The sequence below is a fragment of the Amblyraja radiata genome, chromosome 11 (assembly GCF_010909765.2).
Source record: "Amblyraja radiata isolate CabotCenter1 chromosome 11, sAmbRad1.1.pri, whole genome shotgun sequence".
NCBI lineage: Eukaryota > Metazoa > Chordata > Chondrichthyes > Rajiformes > Rajidae > Amblyraja > Amblyraja radiata.
In genome coordinates, this window is record NC_045966.1 from 54,929,522 (window position 1) to 54,954,811 (window position 25,290).

At 44.3% G+C, this 25,290-nt stretch overlaps 1 protein-coding gene across 1 annotated transcript in view; it reads right to left on the minus strand.

Moving 5' to 3' along the window:
- Positions 1 to 25,290, minus strand: part of LOC116978416 — a 68,679-nt gene that overhangs the window by 23,412 nt on the left and 19,977 nt on the right. Inside the window, exons 6-10 of the mRNA XM_033029537.1 lie at positions 15,734 to 15,824; positions 11,389 to 11,490; positions 9,315 to 9,465; positions 7,299 to 7,484; positions 2,123 to 2,264 (exon numbers count right to left, since the gene is read on the minus strand). Of these exons, the coding sequence (XP_032885428.1) occupies positions 2,123 to 2,264; positions 7,299 to 7,484; positions 9,315 to 9,465; positions 11,389 to 11,490; positions 15,734 to 15,824 (672 nt within the window). The remainder of the gene's footprint in view (positions 1 to 2,122; positions 2,265 to 7,298; positions 7,485 to 9,314; positions 9,466 to 11,388; positions 11,491 to 15,733; positions 15,825 to 25,290) is intronic.

Genomic DNA, 25,290 nt, shown 5'->3' on the forward strand with positions numbered 1-25,290 from the left:
ATTTTAAAGCAACCACATTTTCATTTTCAAACCACATTAAGGGCACTCACAGTTGAATTGGCATGTGTTCAGTGTTATTCACAGCTCAGAGAGACGTGATCATCTTGCTTCCTCCATCTTGCAGAGACTGAGTGAGGCACAACAATTCCGGGCTTTATAGTCCCTCCCCCATCCCACCAGCAGGGGCAGCAGAGAGAATGTCAATATTTTTTAAACATTAATAACTCTTTGATTTTTCATCGATGGGAAAAATCCTCTTGTTCTGCGCAGCGGAGGGGGGCTAAGTAAGATGGCCAAAAATCATACCCGTAAGTGGCAGCGTTTTTTCAAAAATCATGAAACAGAAAAACAGGAAGTGGTCACGATCTTTCTTTTAGTAATGTAGATGTGTGATATATATATATGTGTGTGTGTGTGTGTGTGTGTGTGTGTGTGTGTGTGTGTGTGTGTGTGTGTGTGTGTGTGTGTGTGTGTGTGAGATATTTATATATATATGCGCATTTGTGAGTATGTGTATATATATATGAACATTGAACTTTTTTTCTCTCTCTCGTTTATTATATTGTTTACTCGTATGTTTACATATTCTGCTGTGCTGCAGCAAGTAAGAATGTAATTGTTCTCTCTGGGACATATGACAATCAAAAACTCTTGACTCTTGACACTCTCTCCAGGCAGCATCCTAGTAAACTTCTTCTGCCCCCACTCCAAAGCATCGCTTCCCTTCCCTGCAATGGGGCCACCAGAACTGTACACAATACTCCACTACTCATCTTGTACTCTGTTCACAAAGGAGGAGTTTCTGACATTGTGCCTCAGGCATCTTGAGAAGGGGAACAGTACAGCCAGAGCTGACATACACAGTGGATGCTGCAGAATTCATTTATTTCTGATCACTTTTTATGCTATAAATTCCTTCTCATTCTTCTTTTTGTCTGTCTTCATCCATGATCTATGCAACCATTGAAGAGGTTTCCTGCCCTTTTTTGTTCCATCTCTATTTCCACTTGAAGGATATTCAGCAATTAATCGTCCCTGCCATAAAACCTCTCGCTGACGCTGCTCTATCATTGTACCTTGCCTTGACTGAAAGCATGCATCCTTAATCAATGTTTAATATTTAATATTCAGGAGCTTAAGCATTGAAAATGCACTCCTTTAAATGGAATGGAGCGCTACTCATGGCCCAGCCACTAAATTGAGCATGATGTGATCATATATAGAACAACATAGAAGGAGGCCATTTGAGCTATTTGGTGCATGCCAATTCCCAGAGAAGCAATCTCGTTTGTACCTTTTCACATCTCTTTATTTCCCTGTAGTCCTGCAGCTTATTTTCTCTCGCACGCACTGGTCAACCCCCTTGATTCTGTGTGATGTTAATCCACATAAAGTGGTAACTTGCAGTGGCTTACTAATGTTGCAACATGTCTTCAAAATCGCTGGGGGAAATGGAGCATCCAGATGAAACCATCTAGAGGGACCTGTCTTGGGGGGCCCGCCGAGAACTAAGGGGACCCGGGGTGGGGGCACCGAGTAATAAGGGACAGCCGACGTGGGGAAGGGCACTGAGGGGGCCGCAGAGAATTAAGGGGGACCCTGGGGTGGGAACCAAGAAGGGACGAGTACTTTTTGTAACATTGTCGGTGCCTTTGTGGCGACTCTTTTATGTACTTTGTATGCATAAACAAAGAATTTAACTGCACCTAGTTGCAAGTGATAACAAAGGCAGACAAAAATGCTGGAGAAACTCAGCAGGTGAGGCAACATCTATGGAGCGAAGGAAATAGGCGACGTTTCGGGTCGAGACCCTTCTTCAGAAATCATCATCAAACCCATGTGGTCACTGAGAGAAGCAAATTCTGCATGGACATGGCCCAAAGTCAGGATCAAACCCAGATCATTGGAACTGTGAGGCAACAGCACCAACTGCAGGCTACCCAACACGTATCAGAGTCAGTTGGGTGGACAACGTCCCCTCTAAAACTGGCTGGCAAACCCATCCTCAAAATGCATAATTGGCCTTTGAATTTTCAGACTGGTGAACCAAATCAGATCATGTTTGTTTGGGCTGCTTGTTTGCTTACTTGGAGATGTCAGCCCACCTCTGGTTCCCTCTTACCCTTGTGTTATTCTGTTCTCGACTTGTTCTTGAAGGCATCATCTTGAGAATGCTGGACATGGAGTCATCAAAGCCCCAAAGGTAGATATTGCCATCATCAGCAGCAAGGATCAGCATATCCAGCTCTTCCACAAATAACGACCTACAACCCAAATAATCATGCCGAGATGTTAGCATTCAAAATACATCTTCTGGCCATGGGTTAGAATATCTCACTGCCCTCTTTGTTGGGCTGCATTTTGTCTGTGTGCCATTCAATGACCCATGTTGAATGATCTGTGGAATTCTCTGCCACAGAAGGCAGTGGAGGCCAATTCACTGGATGTTTTCAAGAAAGAGTTAGATTTAGCTCTTCGGGCTAATGGAATCAAGGGATATTGGGAGAAAGCAGGAACGGGGCACTGATTTCGGATGATCAGCCATGATCATATTGAATGGTGGAGCTGGCACGAAGGGCTGAATGGCCTATTCCTGCACCTATTTTCTATGTTTCTATGTAATCTTGCCCACCAAACAGACCATTTGGAAGCATGAACAGAACATGCCAAATAGATGAAAGGTAACCACTTGACTTTTTAGAAATGTGGGAAGAAACTGTAGATGCTAGTTTAAACTGAAGATTTGAAGAAGGGTCTTGACCCAAAATGTTACCTATTCCTTTCCTCCAGAGATGCTGTCTGAGCCGCTGAGTTACCTCAGCTTTTTGTGTCTATCTTCACTTGAATAGTTATTGACCTCTCGCTGCACAGATGCTGCCTGACCTGGTGAGTATTTTCAGCCTTATCCTGCTTTGTTGCATGCTTCTTGTATCAGCAAGCTTTTATTTTTAGAATTGGAAGCAGCTATATTCACTCCAGTTTCGTGTAATGATCGGGTTCTCTAAATTGCTCTCTTCTATTCTTTACATTGGAACTGTTGAGCTAATTTCGGAGGGGGCGCTGCTCTGGCAGCAGCCATGTCATGCAGCTCGTCAGTTTTTCAACTTTTCTTTATTTTTTTAGTATGTTTTAAAGTCTGTATTTAATGTTTCTTTGTGTGTTTTGTGTGGGGGGTGGTGTGGGGGGGTGAGGGGGAAACCGCTTCGGTCGCCTCCTCCATGGAGGGGCGACTTTTTCCAGGTCGCCTCCCCCGTGGCCTAACATCAAGGATCGGCGAGGCCTTTCCCGGAGACGCGCCCGGGGCTTCAGTGGCGGGCGCAGCGTGGACTCTGGTCGCTGAGTGGGTGAGCCCTCGCTGGGGCTCGCTGGAGGGGAGCGCTCCGTTTCGCTGGCCCGGGGCAGCCGGCAGCCTGAAGTCGCAGCCTGAAGCCGCGGTCTGCAGAGCTCCAGCTGGTGCGGCGTCTACAGCCCGGGATCTCACATTGGGGACCCGGGGGAAGAAGAAGCCATCACTGCCGGCCCGCGGCCAACTTCTACCGCGGGCCGGTGTGGACTTACCATCACCCCTGGAGGGGAGCTTCGACCGCCGGCCCTGCAGTCTACGGTGCTTCTGGCTGCAGCGGGGACTTTAAATCTCGACCGCCGGTCTGCGGCCTACAACAATCTAAAGCCGCGGTCTCCGGTGAGGAAGAGCCGATCCTGGACTGACTCTGGACTCTGGTCCTGACCACGGGGGGGAAATGGAGGAGGACTGGCCAAATTTTGTGCCTTCCACCACAGTGATGAATGCTGTGGTGGATGTGGATGTTACAGTTTGATTGTGGTTGTGTGTTCTTTATTATTGTATCGCTGCAGACAACCCAAATTTCCACCAGCCTGGCTGTGTGGCAATAAATTATATCTAATCTAATCTAATCTCTATCCAACTCCTTAGTTTTGAAATCCCCGTTCAAACTTCTCTAACTTTCCCCCCTTCTATGAATGCATCTCAGAGTCAACCTCCATTGCCCAGCTACATGATTTTATGACACAAGTCCTCTGAGGCAATGCCATTAATTGTAAGTGTAACTCCTAACGTTTGCCCATTCTAACTATGCAGAACCTCGGGACTTGTGTGCAAATGCACAGACAATTCCCAGGAATTTCCCAAACATGCTCTGTGCAAAGTTCTTCACAAATTCAAAAGTTATAGGAGTAGAATTAGGTCATTCGGCCCACGAATCTACTCCACCAGTCAATCATGGCTGATCTCTGCCTCCTAATCCAATTTTCCTGCCTTCTCCCCATAAAGGGCCTGTCCCACTGTACGAGGTAATTCAAGAGCTCTCCCGAGTTTAAAAAAAATCAAACTCGTGGTAAGCACGTAGAATGTACGTAGCGGCTACGTCGGAGCTCGTGGATGTCTCGTAGCGGCTCGTAATGCTAACGGCAGGTACTCGGGAAACGCGGGGACTCGTGAAGTTTATCAGCACTGTGAAAAATGTTCCGAGAGCCCCGAGTACCTACGAACGGCTATTACCATAATTCTCCGAGTTCGAATCAGGGTAAACTCGGGAGAACTCTTGAATTACCTCGTACAGTGGGACAGCCCCTTAACCCTTGACACCCATTCTAGTCAAGAATTTGTCTATCTCTGCCTTCAAATATCCACTGACCTGACCTCCACAGCTCCCTGTGGCAATGAGTTCCACAGATTAATTACCCTTTGAATAAGCTCCTCCTCACCTCCTTCCTAAATGAGTGCCCTTTAATTCTGAGGTTGTGACCTCTGGTGGAAACATCTATCTATGCCTTTCATTATTCTGTAAGTTTCAATGAGGTCCCCCCTCAACCTTCTAAACTCCAGCAAGTAGAGGCCCAGTACTGTCAATCGTTCATCATATGCTCATTCCTGGAATCATTCATGTAAACCTCTGCAACGTCCCAGCACTTTACACTCGGGGATCTGCCCACTGTCTTTGAGCCTAGTCTGACCTGCCTCAGCATTAGTGAGCCCAGTCAATTGAACCAAGAGTCAAGACTGTTCAATTATCATACAAACCGGGACAAGAACTATCAAATTCTAACCTGCTGTAGCTTTGTAGGCAAGATTACAGGAGAAATTTCTTTTTGTCTCTGAATTAACTTTACTAATTTTTTTAAGCATCTTTCTTACTAATTATTTAAAATGTCGTTGAATATCAAAGGTATCAAAGGTATTTTATTGGTCACATTCACATACACCTAGGTGTAGTGAAGTGAAATGCTTCTTGCCATTTTGCAGCACATCAAGAAGGAATACAGACATAACATTAATAAGAGTTTTAAACATAAAGAACATTCCCCCACAATGGTTCCCATTATGAGGGAAGGCACAAAGTCCAGTCCCCAACCCCAGTTCACCCATAGTCGGGCCTATTGAGGTCTCCACAGTTGCCTCTATGGAGGCCCGATGTTCCAGGCCAAATATCTTAAATATTGCAGATATACAATATGTCTGAAAATTTTGACAGCCATGCCTTCAAAAAAACTTGACTGATTAAGTGTGCAGGAAGGAACTACAGATGTTGGTTTAAACCGAAGATAGACACAGAAAGCTGGAGTAACTCAGCGGGACAGACAGCATCTCTGGAGAATAGATATAGGTGACGTTTTGGGTCGAGACTCTTCAGCAAACTGGTTTAAAGTAGTACTGTGACCGGGACATTCCAATAATGACTGAACACTCTAGTCAGAGTTATTCAACACAGAATTAGGCTCATCAAGCCAAATTGTCCACGCTGATTAAGTGTCCCATGGCAATCGTTTAATTGATAAATTATCTTGTAACAGACTGAAGACCTGAGAGTACTGCATCAATATAAATTATTTCTTAGCTCATCCGTCTTAACTTTTCAGAATGACTCAAAGGTTTCAGTTAGTCATCTATTTTGCATTCATATCTCTGACAAATCTGTTCCTTGAACTTTGGCTTAAGAACAGGCATCCTCAACAATTTCACTTCACAAAGTCTCAGTATAACATTTATTTCTTCCTTCAAAGAACTTACATTTAGCTTCCATAAAGCGCAATGAGAGAATCAATTATATAATGTGCTTCAATGCTAGTTGTCTGATATTGGTGAGGATACAAAGGAAATGCCCCAATACATTTACAATACTATACAAACCGTTTTATCTGCAAGATCAAAGAGGGATTAGAAACAAGGAACTGTAGATGCTGGTTTACAAAACAAATGAAACACAGTGCTGGTTTAACACAGAGCCTGGGGCAGGCAGCATCTTTGGAGAACATGGATGGTTGATGTTTCAGGTTCGGACCCTTCTTCAGTGATTGTGGGGATGGGGGCAGAAGGGGGAGAGGGAAGGAAAGCTGGATGAGTGGAGGGGACGGAGAAAGCATGGCACGTAATAGGTGGACACAGGTGAGGGCGGGGTTTGATTGGCAGATGGTTGGACAATGGCCGGAGATGAAAAGACAGAAGGTGTGAGACAAAAGGACTAAAGAGTTGAAAATTGAGAAGGTTTAGGTGGGGAACAAAGGAGGGTGGTCGGGGAATAAAAGTGAGTGTAGGAGAGAAAGGGTAGGAAGAGGGGGGGTTATTAGCGGTTATTTAAATTTGGAGAATTCAATGTGCATACCATTGAGTTGTAATCTACCCAAATGGAATATGAAGTGATGTTCCTTCAGTTTGCATGTGACCTCACTGTGGCAATGGGGAAGGCCTAGGACTGAAAGCTTATTATAGGAATGGGTAAGGGAGTTAAAATGGTTCGCAACCGCAAGATTCAGCAGGACTTGGGGGACCAAGCACAAGTGTTCAGTGAAACGGTCACCGAGTCTACTTTTGATTTCACAGATGTACAGGAGACCACATTGGGAACACTGGAAACAATAGATGAGGTAGATCAGAGGAGGACTTATTTTGTGACTCGTCCAGCAGTAGGGAGTAGCATCGGAAACACAAAGCTCATTGGAACTACTTCATATGATCAGGCCAGAGGGGAGCAGTCAGGTCATTCAAATGGGGAGGGGGGAAGAACAAAGGAGGACCTGGCATAGGGTATTTTGTAGTCTGAAGAAGGGTCTCGACCCAAACTATCATCCATTCATTCTCTCCAGAGATGCTGGCTGGCCCGCTGAGTTACTCCAGCAGTTTGTTTCTATCTTTGGTTTAAACCAGCATCTGCAGTTCCTTCCTACATATTTTGTAACTTTGTCATTGCCCTTTATGTGGTGACTATTTGCATACCTTAGGTAGGCAAGCAAGGAATTTCACTGTGACGGAACAGTCCAGGGAGAGCACAGAGCTCCTTTACCTGGTAAAGCTGCATGGTACGTTGGGTTTACGTGGTCTCTTGGCTCCAGGTGATTCCTTCACCCTGCTCGCAGGCCCGCCAGCACGACTACGAACGGACAGGGCTTTGCGGCGACTGGCCACTCTGGCGCTGCTGTATCTCCCCTTTCCAATGGACTGTGTTTCAAACTTATTGAACAATTCACGACTGAAGAGTGGGAAGCCAAATGTAAACACATAGCAGCCATTTAGTAACAATTCAAACATTAAATTAGCAATCATTTGAATTTGCAATAAAATAAATTAGCTCAGCAATAATTTGTATGGATAACTCCCTGAATAGAGCATTAATGAATGGCTAAACGTTAAGAGTCTCAGAGAATATGGGCTACAGTGTTGAGAAATTGCTCTACACGAGTGTAATTTTAAACATAGGGTTCAGAGTGATGGTGTGCTGGGTTAGATTGGTCAGTGAAAACTGAAACACTTAATTAACTACAGTGCAGTGACCATGGCTGGAAGTGGAGCAGTCTAGAGCTGGGTTGCAGGAACTGGAAAATATCCAATTCATCCTTCACCATTCTATGCATCACATTGTGCAGTAATGATGGATTTGGTTACTATTCTAGCCAATAAATCTCCAGGTCAATTCATTTACAACAAATGGAAAAACAAAAAGAGGAACAGGGCAGCACTGTCGTGTAGTGGTAGAGCTACTGCTTTACAGTGCCAGAGACCCGGGTTCAATCCTGACGAAGGAGTGCTTGTCTGTACGGAGTTTGTATTTTCTCCCCAAGACTTGCATGGGTTTTTGCTGGGACCTTCAGTTTCCTCCCACACTCCAAGGTATGTGCAGGTTTGTTGGTTAATTGGCTTGGTATTAATGTAAAAAATTGTCCCTAGTGTGTGTAGGGTAGTGTTAATGTGCGGGGATCACTGGTCGGTGCGGACTCGGTGGGCCGAAGGACCTGTTTCCGCGCTGTATCTCTAAACTAAAATAAAAATACCACAGTGGAAAATTCACCTGTTCCTCTTATACATGTGACACCAATTTACAATGACTTTTTGGAAAGAAATCCAATCAATTGGAACAATGGCACATTGTGACTTCTGATTGTCTCATTCACAAAGTGAACAATTGAATGAAGCCCAATTGGACAAAGTGCTTGAAGGGGTCTATCTCCATCAGAAGAGGTAATCAGCACAAGACATTGTTTCAGAGTGAATCTACCTGTAGAGAAAGTAAGATGACTGTTGTCTTTCCCATTTTATAAGCATCCCGTCACTGTGTCCACTGAAAAGGAGTATTGGTTCCTTCTGGGCTGGAGAGACGAACAGATGCAATATTTAACCACTGTTGTGTCAATTCAAATTCACATAACAATGGGTAAACATCACTTACAAAATGATAATATCATGTATGTCTTAGCATAGCGAAACACGAAACTCAAATTAAGCATAGCAAGCTCCCACAAACAACAGTAAATCATGTTTGCACTTCAGATGAAGCAAATGCGACCTGATACTTTAGGTCTGTTTCTCTCCCCACAGATGTGGCCCGTCCTGCTGAGTATTTTCAGCATTTTCTGTTTTTATAGTATATTGGTTTATGATAATTTATCAATTTTCACGATGGTTGTTGACAGGGCAGTGGAAGAACATTGTACTGTCGTTGATGTAAAGACAAAGTGGGGACATAATTCAACACTTCATCCAAAATGAAGAACCTGCACCAATCCAGCATGATCTCAGTAATGCAGTAAGTAGTGCAGTCATTTCCGCTCTGTAATTGCCGCAGCAATCTGCAAAAAACGTTGCCAATTGTCTCACAAGATAATGTGGTCCACTGTTTCTGAAACATTCTCATTGTCTGTAAAATGCTTTGAATCTGTGGTCATGGAAGACAATACAAGATAAGTTCACTTTCCCATTAATTGCCCAATTTGTAATGCAGTTTGCAGCAGAACTTCTTTAACTATTAATTCTCTCATTTTCAAAGTCTTTTGCAACTGGATCCTTCATTTCCTCATCGGCAGACCTCAGGTCAGTGTGGATTGGAATCAACATCTCCACCTCAGGAATGCATCTCAGGGACGTGTGATAAGCCCCCTGCTCTACCCCCTTTATACCCATTGCCATCCACGCTCCATTGCCATCTACAGATTTGCCAACGACACTGCTGTTGTTGTCTGAATCATGAGTGGTAATGCGTCAGCGTCCAGGAGAGAGATAGAACACCTGATTAAATGGTGCCACAAAAACTGCCTCTCACTCAGCTCAACAAAACCAAGGAACAATTGTTGAGTTCAAAAAATGGAAGTGAGGAGACCACATGCCAGTTTTCATTGGTGGGTTGGACGTGGAGAGAGTTAGCAGCTTCAAATCCCTCCACAATTAACATCTCAGGAGGACCTGACCCGAGTCCACCACACAGATGTAATCATGAAGAAGGCATAACATTGCCTCTACTTTTTGGGAAGTTTAATGTATTACCTTGCTCAAGGTAAATTGGACAGGGAGGCTGACATGAGAGTTCTCAGGTTAGAGTTAGCGAGTAGATGCACTTATTGGTCTTTCTTTTCCTTGGCAGAAGGAAGCTGCAGGGTATTGTTCACATAATCCAGGCTGATATCTACAGTGTCACTGACAGAGCGATGGCTTGTTACAATGTAAACTAAGGTCTATAAGCATTAATCTAATCGCCACCTGAACTGAATAGCTCAAAAGGCTGCTATGAGATAAACAACTCATATTTCGCTTGGGCAGCTTACAACCCAGTGGTATGAATATTGACTTCTCTAACTTCAAGTAACCCTGGCTTTCCCTCTCTCTCCATCCCTCCCCCACCCTTGTTTTCTGACTAGTTTCACTGTCCTCCTGATTAATTTTACTGTATGCCTCGTTGTCACTTTCTCCTCACCCAACAATAAACCATTCTACATTTCCTTGATCTGCTTTGATCTGTCGTTTTCACACCTCACCCTTTCATATCTCTCGTCTCCCTCTCCCCTATCTCTCAGTCTGAAGAAGGGTCTTGACCCGAAACATCACCCATTCCTTCTATCAAAAGATGCTGCCTGTCCCACTGAGTTACTTATTCTTATTATTCTTTTTTAAACTTTATTTATCCGTTAGGAACTTTGGTTTCTGCAGCCATACAACAAGAAGAAACGATTTTACAAGACGCAAAACCAACTCAATTCACACAGACATCCATCACAGTGAATCTCCTCCTCACTGTGATGGAAGGCAAAGTCTTGTCTCTCCCCTGCTCTCCATCCTCTCCCGATGTCAAAGCCCCCGGCAGGCGATGGCAAGTCCCGCGGCCGTTAAGGACTCCAGCATTTTGTGTCTATCATGAGTTAAACATTGGTGGGTTTGGACTCGTATCTTGGCCAGTCCAACTAGTAGAGGCATGTTTCCTTGCTTGAATGACTTTCATAAATAATGAATGAATTTTCACAATAATGCCTTGTTCATTATTTGGATTATCATTAGTTAGTATAAACTCAATTTCCTCAGCTGCAGGTGAGAACATAGTCGGCACAGAGGTAGAGTTGCTGCCTTAAAGCACCAGAGACCCGTTTGGTCCTGACTACGAGTGCTGTCTGTGTGGACTTTGTACGTTCTCCCTGCGACCATATGGGTTTACTCCGGGTTAGGAGCCTATCGAAAAGCATATAATAATAATAATAATGGATGGGATTTATATAGCGCCTTTCTAATACTCAAGGCGCTTTACATCGCATTATTCATTCACTCCTCAGTCACACTCGGTAGTGGTAAGCTACTTCTGTAGCCACAGCTGCCCTGGGGCAGACTGATGGAAGCGTGGCTGCCAATCTGCGCCTACGGCCCCTCCGACCACCACCAATCACTCACACACATTCACACACAGGCAAAGGTGGGTGAAGTGTCTTGCCCAAGGACACAACGACAGTATGCACTCCAAGCGGGATTCGAACCGGCTACCTTCCGGTTGCCAGCCGAACACTTAGCCCATTGTGCCATCCTCCTTCCTCCAGAGGCATAGCCTGGGTACAACTCTAGCTGTTGCTGAGCAGATAACTGACAAGAAGCAGTGGTGCATCCACTACTCCAGTTATACTCACTGTAACTCAGGCACTCCACTGGTTGTTTGCTTCGCAGCATTGTGACCGAGCCCATCTTATTGTACTTCCACACCGTCAGGTCTCTGCGTTGCCTGCTGAAACCTGCCGCAGGAAAAAAACAAAAAGGATTAATGAGCCACTTGGAGACATAAATAACTGCAAATGCTGGAGTAAAAAACAAGGTCCGAAGAAAGGTTTTGACCCAAGATCAAAGCTGCCTGACCCGCTGAGTTCCTCTAGCACTTTGTTTTTTGCTTAATGAGCCACATCTCAGCTAACATATCCTATCAGCCTTCTCATTATCAGGGGTTGACACTGCCCAGGTACATTGGTAGTGGGATCGATGGGATATAGGTTGCCTGCCAGTAACTCAGCTGAATAAAATATTTTCATTGGGGTTTCTCTGTTAGTGGCTGTTGGCTGTTGAACCATCAGGGAATCCACAACTAGTTCTCCTGTATTTCACTTACACGGGCCTTCCGTTATGGCTCTCATCTCCCACAGATACTGGGATGGAGCCTGGTGGATTTTTCTGTTTCCAGTTACGATGTGGAGAGCAACTGTAGCACCACATTGTGACCCTGGCACAGACCAGAGAGTGAAGCTTGCTGCCTTTGTAAACTCCATGGGTCAGACATGCTTGGACAGTGCATAAACCAAGCAAAATAGCAGGGAGGAGGTGGAGTTTTAATCCATCTATTTATTTATTAATTTATTAATTACATATGGAGAAAACTTGTTTTCTTCGCAGAGAATTGATTAAGGAAATGGCTTGGATTACTGATAAAACTTTCATCTTTATGCTCACAGTATCTGGGTTCACCGCTGGAATATAATCCAAGTTAACACTCCCAGTCTAGTAAGCAGGCTATCCAGTTGCGGGAGTAATTCAGTGGAATAGTCACCATCTCTGGAGAGAAGGAATGGGTGACCTGTCCCACTGAGTTACTCCAGCATTTTATGTCTATCTTTGGTTTAAACCAGCATCTGCAGTTCCTTCCTATACAGTTGCAGGCTTTGCCTTTTGTTAAACCAAGTTCACCACCCATCTCTTGGTTAGTTTTATATGGTACAATTGAATTATTCTGAAGAAAACTGATGATGCGCTGCAGCTGTAAGACTGGAAGTATCATCAAGGATACCATCTCCAGATTCAGATAATCTCCAGATACAGGAACAGTTTCTTTCCTGCTGTGATCAGGCCATTGAACCATCCTACCAACAACTAGAGAGTAGTGCTGAACTACTATCGACCTCATTGGAAACCCTCGGGCTATCTTTAATTAAACTTTACTGTCATTTATCTTGCACTAAACGTTATTCCCTTATTATGTATGTGTACACTGTAAATGGCTCAATTGTAATCATGTATTGTCTTTTCGTTGGTACACAAAATTGCTGGGGAATGGGTGGCGTTTTGGGTCGAGACCCTTCTTCAGACTGAGAGTCAGGGGAGAGGGAGACACAGAGATAAGGAAGGGTAAGGTGTGAAAAGGTGACATCAAAAGGGATGCAGTTCAAGGAAAATGTAGAAAAGATCATGTTCGCTAGGGGAAGGTAACAATGAAGCATGCAGTGACATTTAATTGTGGACAGGTACACAAAATTGCTGGGGAAACTCAGCGGGTGCAGCAGCATCTATGGAGCGAAGGAAATAGGTGACGTTTCGGGCCGAAACCCTTCTTCAGATTGATAGGGGGTGGGAGGGGGAGAAAGAAGGAAAAGGGGAGGAGGAGGAGGAGCCCGAGAGCGGGCGGATGGGAGGGTGGGAGGAGACAGCTAGAGGGTTAAGGAAGGGGAGGAGACAGCAAGGGCTAGCAAAATTGGGAGAATTCAATGTTGATGCCATACGGACGCAAGGTCCCCAGACGGAATATGAGGTGCTGTTCCTCCAATTTCCGCTGTTGCTCACTCTGGCAATGGAGGAGACCCAGGACAGAGAGGTCGGATTGGGAATGGGAGGGGGAGTTGAAGTGCTGAGCCACCGGGAGTTCAGGTAGGTTATTGCGGACTGAGCGGAGGTGTTCGGCGAAACGATCGCCCAACCTACGCTTGGTCTCCCCGATGTAAATCAGCTGACATCTAGAGCAGAGGATGCAGTAGATGAGGTTGGAGGAGATACAGGTGAACCTTTGTCGCACCTGGAACGACTGCTTGGGTCCTTGAATGGAGTCGAGGGGGGAGGTGAAGGGACAGGTGTTGCATTTCTTGCGGTTGCAACGGAAAGTGCCCGGGGAGGGGGTGGTGCGGGAGGGAAGGGAAGAATTGACGAGGGAGTTGCGGAGGGAGCGGTCTTTGCGGAAGGCAGACATGGGGGGAGATGGGAAGATGTGGCGAGTGGTGGGGTCACGTTGGAGGTGGTGGAAATGGCGGAGGATTATGTGTTGTATTTGGCGGCTAGTGGGGTGAAAGGTGAGGACCAGAGGGACTCTGCCCTTGTTGCGAGTGCGGGGATGGGGAGAGAGAGCAGTGTTACAGGGTATGGATGAGACCCTGGTGTGAGCCTCATCTATGGTGGCGGAGGGGAATCCACGTTCCCTGAAGAACGAGGACATTTCCGATGCCCTGGTGTGGAATTGTCTTTTCGTTGACTGGTTAGCGTGCAACAAAATCTTTTCACTGTACCTTGGTACACGTGACAATAAACTAAACTAAGTCTGCCAGCCAGGCCATTCCATTTTCTCATTTCTATCTTCTGGGCAAGATACAGGAGGTAGAAAGCTCAGACCAAAGATTATAGAGGAGCTCAGACATCCAATCTCCTCTTTCATACCCTATTTCCAGAGGTGCTGCCACCTACTGCCTGAACTTTGTCAACTGTTTAAGAAAGAACTGCAGATGCTGGAAAAATTGAAGGTAGACAAAAATGCTGGAGAAACTCAGCGGGTGAGGCAGCATCTATGGAGCGAAGGAATAGGTGACGTATCGGGTCGAGACTCATCTTCAGGCTGGGTCAACTATGTCAACTGGTTATTCTGCTATTGTACCGTAGCATACATGGACTTTGCGCCCAAATCTTGCACCATTCTGCTGTGTTGACTTCATCAGGGGTATTTATTGTTGTAATTATCATTACTATATGTGTATTGTTTCAACTATGAGCTTCATCTTTAGTTTAGTTTAGTTTTGTTTAGATATACAGAGACCTTCGGCCCAACGAGTTCGAACTGACCAGCGATCTTTGCACCCTAACACTATCCTACCCACACTAAGGACAGTTTTTTACAATTTTACCAAGCCACTTAACCTACAAATTTGTGCGTCTTTGGAATGTGGGGGGGGGGGGGGGGGACCAAAGCTCTCAGAGAAAACCCACGCAGTCACAGGGAGAACGTACAGACTCCATACAGACAGCACCGATGTTCGGATTCAAATCCAGGTCTCTGGCAATGTAAGGCAGCAACTCTACTGCTGCATCACCGTGCCGCCCTGAACAAAGGAATTTCATTGCATCCCTTCTGTATCTGACAATTAACTAATCTTATCTAATGTAATCTCCATTCATTTTATTGCCTTTTGGTTCACATAAATTGGCTGCTAAGAATTTCAATTGGAACTTCGATTATTACTCATTGGATAAGATTATGTATTCCAAATAAACTTTAAATGCATCTTTCACATTCTTTCAGTTATGAATTTTAGTACTGAAGGTATAATGTGATGTTAGAGTTATTGCAAAAGGAGGTTTTGCTACATGGATGGAAAGTATTTATAGGAAGGAACTGCAGATGCTGGTTTGCACCGAAGATAGACATGCTGGAGTAGCTCAGCGATGCAGACTGCATCTCTGGTGAAAATGAATGGGCGACAATTCAGGTTGAGATTCTTCCTCAGATTTAAGAAAAATCTCAACCCGAACGTCACCCATTCCATCTCTCCAGAGATGCTGCCTGTTCTGCTGAGTTACTCCAGCATTTTGTGTCTGTGGATGGTAATGTATGTAGTTTGGGTGTGTTGCTTAGATTCCAGGCACCATTTTTAAGAAACGAGAATTTGCTACCATTTTGTACAGTTTGAAGACAATAATAGTTCTCATGATGTATGGTGTATGAAAGTTATATAATATATGCCCACATGGAACTGGTTATGGTGTGGTAAGGTGATGTATTGACTTATTTTGGATTTGTTATTAGTGCAAGCAAGTGTATGCATTTCACAGGCAGTAGTTGTCTTATGAATTCAGGATATCCATGTGGGTGTCACTTAGGGCATTCTCAAGCCTGGGAATATATTGAATAAATGTGTTTTGATATAAGATGTACAGTATTTTCCTATGTTCAGAAATGGTGAAAGTGCTGATTGATTTGACAATATAAGTGAAGACATTGTTAATGTATCTTCTTGCCTATTACGTGGTTGGATTCTGGTGCGCAAACCAGTTGATGCAGTGGTTGTCCATTCTCATGACTTTGGAAAGTTTCGATGGACTCTGAAATCTTTAAAGGAAAGTGAGACAATAATCAGTCCAATGGCTTAATTCAAAGTAATCTATCTGGGTTAATGGTTACTAAACTCAAGAGGTTAAAGGCATCTTTGATGAATGTAGTTAATGAAGTGAACTTGCAAAATATCAACAAAGTTTGCAGCATGGTTGGCTATGGAAAGTAATCAGGGGATTGTTGAGATCTGCAATGGAATAAGTAGAGTGTAAAACATTGCAAATGACAAGAATAACCAATGTGAGAACAGGCCTGTAGTAGTTAGATTGTCAGAGGCTAAATGCAAATTGGAGGAACAACATCTCATATTTCACTTGGGCAGCTTACAACCCAGTGGTATGAATATTGATTTCTCTAACTTCAAGTAACCCTTGCATTCCCTCTCTCTCCATCCTTCCCCCACCCAAGTTATACCAGCTTCTCGTTCTCACCTAACAAACAGCTAAAAATGGCTTGTTTCCTTTATTATCATTACCTTTTTGTATATCTTTCAATAATTTGTTCTACATCTCTCTACATCCCTGCCTATATCTCTCTTTTCGGAAGTGGTAGTGCATGTCGGCACAAACGATGTCGGAAAGAAGGGGATGAATATTCTGCAGCGTGACTTTAGAGAGCTCGGAAAAATGCTGAAAAGCAGGACCTCCAGGGTTGTTATCTCCGGTTTGCTTCCAGTTCCTCGTGCTGGCGAGAGCAGGAACAGGGAGATACGGGACCTGAACGTGTGGCTGAGGAACTGGTGCACGGGGCAGGGATTTAGATTCTTAGATCACTGGGATCTGTTTTGGGGTAAGGGGGAACTGTACAAAAGGGACGGATTGCATCTTAACAGGTGTGGGACCAGCATTCTGGCAGGCAGGTTTGCCACTGCTACACGGGTGGTTTTAAACTGAATAAGGGGGGTGGGGTGTCGAATGAGCTAGTGGAGGATGGAGTTAAAGGGAAAGGGTTTCTTAAATGTGTGAGCGTAGAGACAGAGGGGTGTAAAATGAGGGTAGAAGCAATAGGTAGCAAGGTGAAAAGTAAAAGTGGCAGGCCGGAAAATCCAGGGCAAAAATCAAAAAGGGCCACTTTTCAACAAAATTGTATAAGGGGTAAGAGTGTTGTAAAAACAAGCCTGAAGGCTTTGTGTCTCAATGCAAGGAGCATTCATAATAAGGTGGATGAGTTGAATGTGCAGATAGCTATTAATGACTATGATATAGTTGGGATCATGGAGACATGGCTCCAGGGTGACCAAGGCTGGGAGCTGAACATCCAGGGATATTCAATATTCAGGAGGGATAGAGAGAAAGGAAAAGGAGGTGGGGTAGCGTTGCTGATTAGAGAGGAGATTAACGCAATGGAAAGGAAGGACATTAGTTTGCAGGATGTGGAATCAGTATGGGTAGAGCTGCGAAACACTAAGGGGCAGAAAACGCTGGTGGGTGTTGTGTACAGGCCACCTAACAGTAGTAGTGAAGTTGGAGATGGTATCAAATAGGAAATTAGAAATGCGTGCGACAAAGGCAAAACCGTTATAATGGGTGACTTCAATCTACATATAGATTGGGTGAATCAAATTGGCAGGGGTGCTGAGGAAGAGGATTTTTTGGAATGTATGCGGGATAGTTATCTAAATCAACATGTAGAGGAACCAACGAGAGAGCAGGCTATTTTAGACTGGGTATTGAGTAATGAGGAAGGGTTAGTTAGCAGTCTTGTTGTACGTGCCCCCTTGGGCAAGAGTGACCATAATATGGTTGAGTTCTTCATTAGGATGGAGAGTGACATTGTTAATTCAGAAACAATGGTTCTGAAATTAAAGAAAGGTAACTTTGAGGGTATGAGACGTGAATTGGCCAAGATTGACTGGCAATTAATTCTAAAAGAGTTGACGGTGGATATGCAATGGAAGACATTTAAAGACTGCATGGATGAACTACAAAAATTGTTCATCCCAGTTTGGCAAAAGAATAAATCAGGGAAGGTAGTGCATCCGTGGATAACAAGGGAAATCAGGGATAGTATCAAAGCAAAGGATGATGCGTACAAATTAGCCAGAAAAAGCAGCATACCGGAGGACTGGGAGAAATTCAGAGACCAGCAGAGGAGGACAAAGGGCTTAATTAGGAAAGGAAAAATAGATTATGAAAGAAAACTGGCAGGGAACATAAAAACTGACTGCAAAAGTTTTTATAGATATGTGAAAAGAAAGAGATTAGTTAAAACAAATGTAGGTCCCTTGCAGTCAGAAACAGGTGAGTTGATCATGGGGAACAAGGATATGGCGGACCAATTGAATAACTACTTTGGTTCCGTCTTCACTAAGGAAGACATAAATAATCTGCCGGAAATAGCAGGGGTCCGCGGGTCAAAGGAGTTGGAGGAATTGAGTGAAATCCAGGTTAGCCGGGAAGTGGTGTTGGGTAAATTAAATGGATTAAAGGCCGATAAATCCCCAGGGCCAGATAGGCTGCATCCCAGAGTACTTAAGGAAGTAGCTCCAGAAATAGTGGATGCATTAGTAATAATCTTTCAAAACTCTTTAGATTCTGGAGTAGTTCCTGAGGATTGGCGGGTAGCAAACGTAACCCCACTTTTTAAGAAGGGAGGGAGAGAGAAAACGGGGAATTACAGACCAGTTAGTCTAACATCGGTAGTGGGGAAACTGCTAGAGTCAGTTATTAAAGATGGGATAGCAGCACATTTGGAAAGTGGTGAAATCATTGGACAAAGTCAGCATGGATTTACAAAAGGTAAATCATGTCTGACGAATCTTATAGAATTTTTCGAGGATGTAACTAGTAGCTGGGTAGGGGAGAACCAGTGGATGTGGTGTATCTGGACTTCCAGAAGGCTTTCGACAAGGTCCCACATAAGAGATTAGTTTACAAACTTAAAGCACACGGCATTGGGGGTTCAGTATTGATGTGGATAGAGAACTGGCTGGCAAACAGGAAGCAAAGAGTAGGAGTAAACGGGTCCTTTTCACAATGGCAGGCAGTGACTAGTGGGGTACCGCAAGGCTCAGTGCTGGGACCCCAGCTATTTACAATATATATTAATGATCTGGATGAGGGAATTGAAAGCAATATCTCCAAGTTTGCGGATGACACTAAGCTGGGGGGCAGTGTTAGCTGTGAGGAGGATGCTAGGAGACTGCAAGGTGACTTGGATAGGCTGGGTGAGTGGGCAAATGTTTGGCAGATGCAGTATAATGTGGATAAATGTGAGGTTCTCCATTTTGGTGGCAAAAACAGGAAAGCAGACTATTATCTAAATGGTGGCCGACTAGGAAAAGGGGAGATGCAGCGAGACCTGGGTGTCATGGTACACCAGTCATTGAAAGTGGGCATGCAGGTGCAGCAGGCAGTGAAGAAAGCGAATGGTATGTTAGCTTTCATAGCAAAAGGATTTGAGTATAGGAGCAGGGAGGTTCTACTGCAGTTGTACAGGGTCTTGGTGAGACCACACCTGGAGTATTGCGTACAGTTTTGGTCTCCAAATCTGAGGAAGGACATTATTGCCATAGAGGGAGTGCAGAGAAGGTTCACCAGACTGATTCCTGGGATGTCAGGACTGTCTTATGAAGAAAGACTGGATAGACTTGGTTTATACTCTCTAGAATTTAGGAGATTGAGAGGGGATCTTATAGAAACTTACAAAATTCTTAAGGGGTTGGACAGGCTAGATGCAGGAAGATTGCTCCCGATGTTGGGGAAGTCCAGGACAAGGGGTCACAGCTTAAGGATAAAGGGGAAATCCTTTAAAACCGAGATGAGAAGAACTTTTTTCACACAGAGAGTGGTGAATCTCTGGAACTCCCTGCCACAGAGGGTAGTCGAGGCCAGTTCATTGGCTATATTTAAGAGGGAGTTAGATGTGGCCCTTGTGGCTAAGGGGATCAGAGGGTATGGAGAGAAGGCAGGTACGGGATACTGAGTTGGATGATCAGCCATGATCATATTGAATGGCGGTGCAGGCTCGAAGGGCCGAATGGCCTACTCCTGCACCTAATTTCTATGTTTCTATGTTTCTATGTTTTCCTTTCAGTCTGAAGAAGGGTCTCGACCAGAAAAGACCAGAAACATCACCCATTCCTTCTTTCCAGAGATGCTGCCTGTCCCGTTGAGTTACTCCAGCATTTTGTGTTTATCATCTCTTTAACCTAAGGACTTGTTGTCGATTCTCCAATATATCTTGTTGCGACCCTTGCACACTTTATTTTATCTATACTTTCTGTGTAACTGTAAATTACAATGAAATCACAAATAACTCCAGGATAAGCGATCAACTAAGAAAACCAAGCCCAAAACCAAAGTATTATCAAACTAAATACACAAACTTAAAATAAATAACTCCATATGCAAAAAAAAAACCCAGGCTACCTACATATTAATTACCTCTTTAAAAAAAACGAATCCTGTAGATGCAATTTTATAATTGGGGTTATCAAGTAGGCACCTCGCTTCATTGGTGTTTCATTGAGTTAGGCCCACAACACCTCAGGAAGGCTCAACAGTTGGTTTTGGCATCCCAGACCATAACATTATATCAGGCCTCAAAGTACTAGTAATTATTTCCTGCGGAACAACAAGCTTTCCTCCTAAATCTACCCGCATCTCCCAATCATTGGCTCCCTGTAACTGGCCTAACTCATACCTATCTGTAAACTTCCCTCCTCTACCTTTCTCTCCCTCACGGACAAAATGAATTGCTACACTCCCAGTCCTGATGCCTACTGAATTCACCTGTTCTCTCCTCCTCTCAATTGCAGCAGATATTCACTTCAATACCTGGTTATGCCACCAAGTATACCGATCGCAGCACAGTCCCCGCGATGTGGAAAAACTCAACAGTGATTCCCATCCCAAAGAAGGGCACCACCAAGGTCCTGAATGGCCTTAGACCGGTGGCTCTCACCTCCCTGGTCATGAAGGCCATGGAGAGGATCATCAAGGAGCACATCACCAAGGCAACTGGCTCGATGATGGATCCATTGCAGTTTGCTTACCAGGCTGGCAGGGGTGTCGATGACGCAAAAATATTCATCTTAAACACCATCCATAAGCATCTGGAAATCCCCAAGACCACAGCCAGACTTCTGTTTGCAGACTTCTCATCAGCATTCAACACCATGCAGCCACATATTTTGGCTGAGAAGCTCATCACCCGTTTCCACCTCAACCACCAACTCACTTTGTGGATTATAGACTTCCTCACCAACAGATCACAGAGGGTGTTGGTGAACCACACCTTGTCCGACACCCTCTTCACTTTCACTGGCTCTCCACAAGGCTGTGTCCTCTCCCCACTTCTCTTCATTCTCTACACTGATGACAGCAGATCCACCCAGCCAAACTGCCACTTTGTAAAATTTGCTGATGACACAGTCCTCCTGTCTCTGCTTCCCAGCCATACACAACATCACAGCTCAGCCCTGCAGGACTTTATAGTATGGTGTGAAAAGTCTTGTCTTGAGCTAAATATAAGCAAAACCAAGGACATGATTGTGACCTTTTCCCCCCAACAGAGACAGATGGCTGAGGCAGCCACCACTATCATCCAGCAGGAGCCAGTGGAGATAGTGGAGGTATACAAATACCTGGGAACAGCCTTCGACAACCTGCTAAGGTTTTCCTCCAACACAGAGGAAATCCTTAAAAAGTGCCATCAGAGACAGTACCTACTCAGGAAGCTGAAGTCATTTGGGATTAACAAAGACATTCTCACCACATTCTACTACGCATTCATTGAAAATGTAATAACCTTCTCTTTCACTAGCTGGTTCCACTCCATCACCCTGCAAAACAGAAACCGCCTGTTGAATGTGGTCAAGGTCTGCTCAAAAATCATTGAGCAGCCCGTCCGAACTCTCACTGCCCTATGCGACCAACAGTCTGTAAAGTTAACACGCAGGATTCTTCACGACCCCTCTCACATCCTGTTTCCTGAGTTTGAGTGGCTCCCCACAGGACGCAGACTCCGCTGTCCGGGTTGCCGGACACAGAGGAGGAAGGCAACCTTCATCCCCAGGGCTGTCCAGCTTCTTAATGCTGATCACTGACTCATGAACATATGAAATGAAATAATAACCTTCTATATGCACTTTTTAATTGAAGCACTAAGGAAGCACTTTAAAAACTATTACTATGTGTTGAATGTTGATGTGCGGTGTGTGTTGTGTGATTGTGCAGTATGTCTGTGAAGTGCGTGTGTTGTGTGATTGTGCAGTATGTCTGTGAAGTGCGTGTGTTGTGTGATTGTGCAGTATGTCTGTGAAGTGCGTGTGTTGTGTGAATGTGCAGTGTGTCTGTGAAGTGCGTGTGTTGGTTGATTGTGCAGTTCACGCCCATTTAAATTGCCCCTCGGGGACGAATAAAGTGCTTTGAAATTGAAATTGAAATCCTGAGAAAGACTATTCCTACACCCTGACAAAATATGCCTCAACGTTGCCACCTCTGAACACAAGGGACACGCCAGGTCCCTACCCACCCATTGTTTGAAGTTCTGCGGTGATGGCATCACATCATAAATAGCCCTTATAAGGAAACTTACACGACCCGCCTCCATGGACCACAGGTCCCTCCAGCTAAGCCTCCTCTTTTCTACACTTTCCCAGTTCATCCACTGTCCCTGCTTAACCTGAGCTACTGCCCTAACACATCTCACTGCTTCCTCCTGACAATGTACCTGCTCTACAACCAATTTCTTCTTCTCTGTTGGACCTGCCTTACTCCACACTGGTTTCCCTGTGCTGAGCCCTAAGCCTCCATTTCCTTGCTGCACCCTACCACCAATGTGTGTATGCCTCAGAGCTGCTTGTGCTTCTTCTACTGCCTGCTTTGAGTTCCACTTCCTCCCTCTAGTTATACTTGGCACCATATTACTAACTAAGGTATCCTTACTCCCTGATAATTGCAACTCTCACCTCACCTTAGCACCCTTTGGCTAGACAATGGTAAATGGAGAATACCTTTCCCACATAAAGCCACATTACTGAGACACCGTGGAATTCCTAACTATTTCCTAATATATGAACTAACCAATCTCTCTAACTTTTCCATAGAAATTGGCACCTCATATACTGTCAATGGCCACATCAACCTAGGGAATAGCCCAAACTGCAAACACCACAACTTCAACTAGCCTGGACGCCCTGACTTCTCTCTATCCTTTCTAACCCCTCAGTAACATATTTCCTACATTGCTGAACCTGTTTAGTGTCATCCAACTTCCTGTTATACCACCTACACAAACTTTTAACTGGTTTCTTCATTATAGACAGGATTTTCTCATCTACACAGAACCTTTTCTCTACTTCCTTTCCTCTTGGCAAAGAAATACTCTGTGACTTACTAGGCTTAATCTTCCATTTAAGATTATCATTTAACTTCTCTAAAAACCTTCTTTACAAGCTATTGTTGTGGTCACCAAGGTCATATAATCTACATAGGCCCTGATTGGAGGGAGCGCAGTCTGTCCTGCCGTCTCTCCCTGCCGAGGACCCACCATGATGCTCTAATCACACGCTCCATCACCATTGTAAACGCTAACGGGGAAATAGTACACCTGCCATAATGCCCGTCTCTAGTCTCTGCAATGCTGTCGTGAAGTCTCCTGTACTAAAACACATTCGGACATCTTGGAAATATGCTTTCACTAAATTTACTATTGATCCGGGGACTCTAAAGAAATCAAAAGCACTCTAAATAAGACTATGTGGCACAGATCACAACGCATTTGCCAGGTCCAAGAACACTACATGCAAATCTCTTCTCTCGAGCTTGGCTGTCTGAATTTGGTGTCATATTACACTAATGTGTTCTAAGTAGCCTGCAAAACCTGGGATTCTTGCTTTCTGCTCTGTGGTATCTATTAACCTATTCCTTTCTAAATAACTTGCCAGCCTCGGGTGCCACTATGCTAAAGACAATCTTGCCTTCTACATTTAGTAGACATATAGGCCCAAACTGACTTAACTCTGAAGACTCTTGTTCCTTGGGAATGAAAATTCCCCCTGCTCTACGCCAAATCCTTGGTATGACCTGCTTCTCCCAAACTATATGCACGAGCTTCCACAAGAATCTAAGCACATCAGGTGGACTTTTATATACCTGGTAAGGGACTCCACTCGGCCCTGGGGCCTAAGAAGCCTTTGTATGCCTTATTACGGCTTCCACTTTGGTGGTGGAAAAACATCTAACTTATACTCTATCTCTCCTAAGGGAGGTATATCTGGAGGGAAACCCATTCCCCTTCTGAGTATGTCCTTTTTAAATATTCCTCTAACTCTTCCTTTGAAGCTTTGAGCTTTCCACTTTTTTCCTGACTAAACATTTTAACAAATTTAAATGGATCCCTATAAAATGCTGACCTGACTCACTCCATCTTCTTCCTCTTCCTCCTGAGGTGTTCTGCCCTCCTTAATATTGCTTACCGGTTTCTTAACTCTTCTTGCAAAACATTAATTCCCTCTCTCTCATCAACCGTAGCCTTTCTCCACTGCTTTCCCAACTGTTTCATCTCCTTCACTAAACTTGATTTCTCTCTCTCTTGTTTAGATCTAACCACCTGTAGAGCCTGCACCTTATTTTTCTCAATAACACCAAACCTGTTCGCACTATATTGATTAATGACCTCTCCCATCTTATCTAACTTGTTTTCCACTGTCCCTTTCAGACTCTCTAACGCATTTACCAAATCTATAGAACAGTTTCCCATTCCTTCCTTTCACTTGCCCTGGGCCATTTCAGCACACCATTCTTCTCCCTGACTGGCAGATTAACCTCACCACCACCTACATCCCCCTCTACAGCGCTTGTTCCCTCCTCATCAGTAACAGGGGTAATGATATCCTGCAAACTGTGGCTTTCCACCCATCGCTGGACTTCACTCGACTAACTTGACTGACTTCTCAAGAAGTATTGCACTATATTATGCACCATTTGACTGTATTCATGTATGGATGGTCTATCTGGATAGCACACAAGCCAGGTTATTCACTCTATCTTGGTGATCATAATAATGATAATAATAAACCAATTCCAATACCAACTCCAATATAACAGCACATTGCTGTTGTGGAATTGCAAGGATTTGGAAGCAGGAGGCAATGGATGAGCCAGACATTCACTTATTATCTGGTCTATTAGTGAAAAACTCATTAATTTACAATACCAATAAACTCTGCAACAAGATGTCCCTCAGCGGCCAGATTGGATTTATTTAATTACTTTTGGGAAGTGAGTGTCACTGACAAACTCCATCACGTTTTGCCATTTCACATTCGTCTTGGAGGGGGTGGTACCGAACCATCTCCCTGAACTGCTGCTCTCCTTTCGATAAATATATGCCCACAATGCTGTTGGGGAGGGAGTTCTAGGATTTAAACCCAACAATGACCCAAGAGTGATATATTTCCACACCAGGATGGTGTTTGACTTGAAGGCCAACCTGCATGTGACAGTATTCACATTTT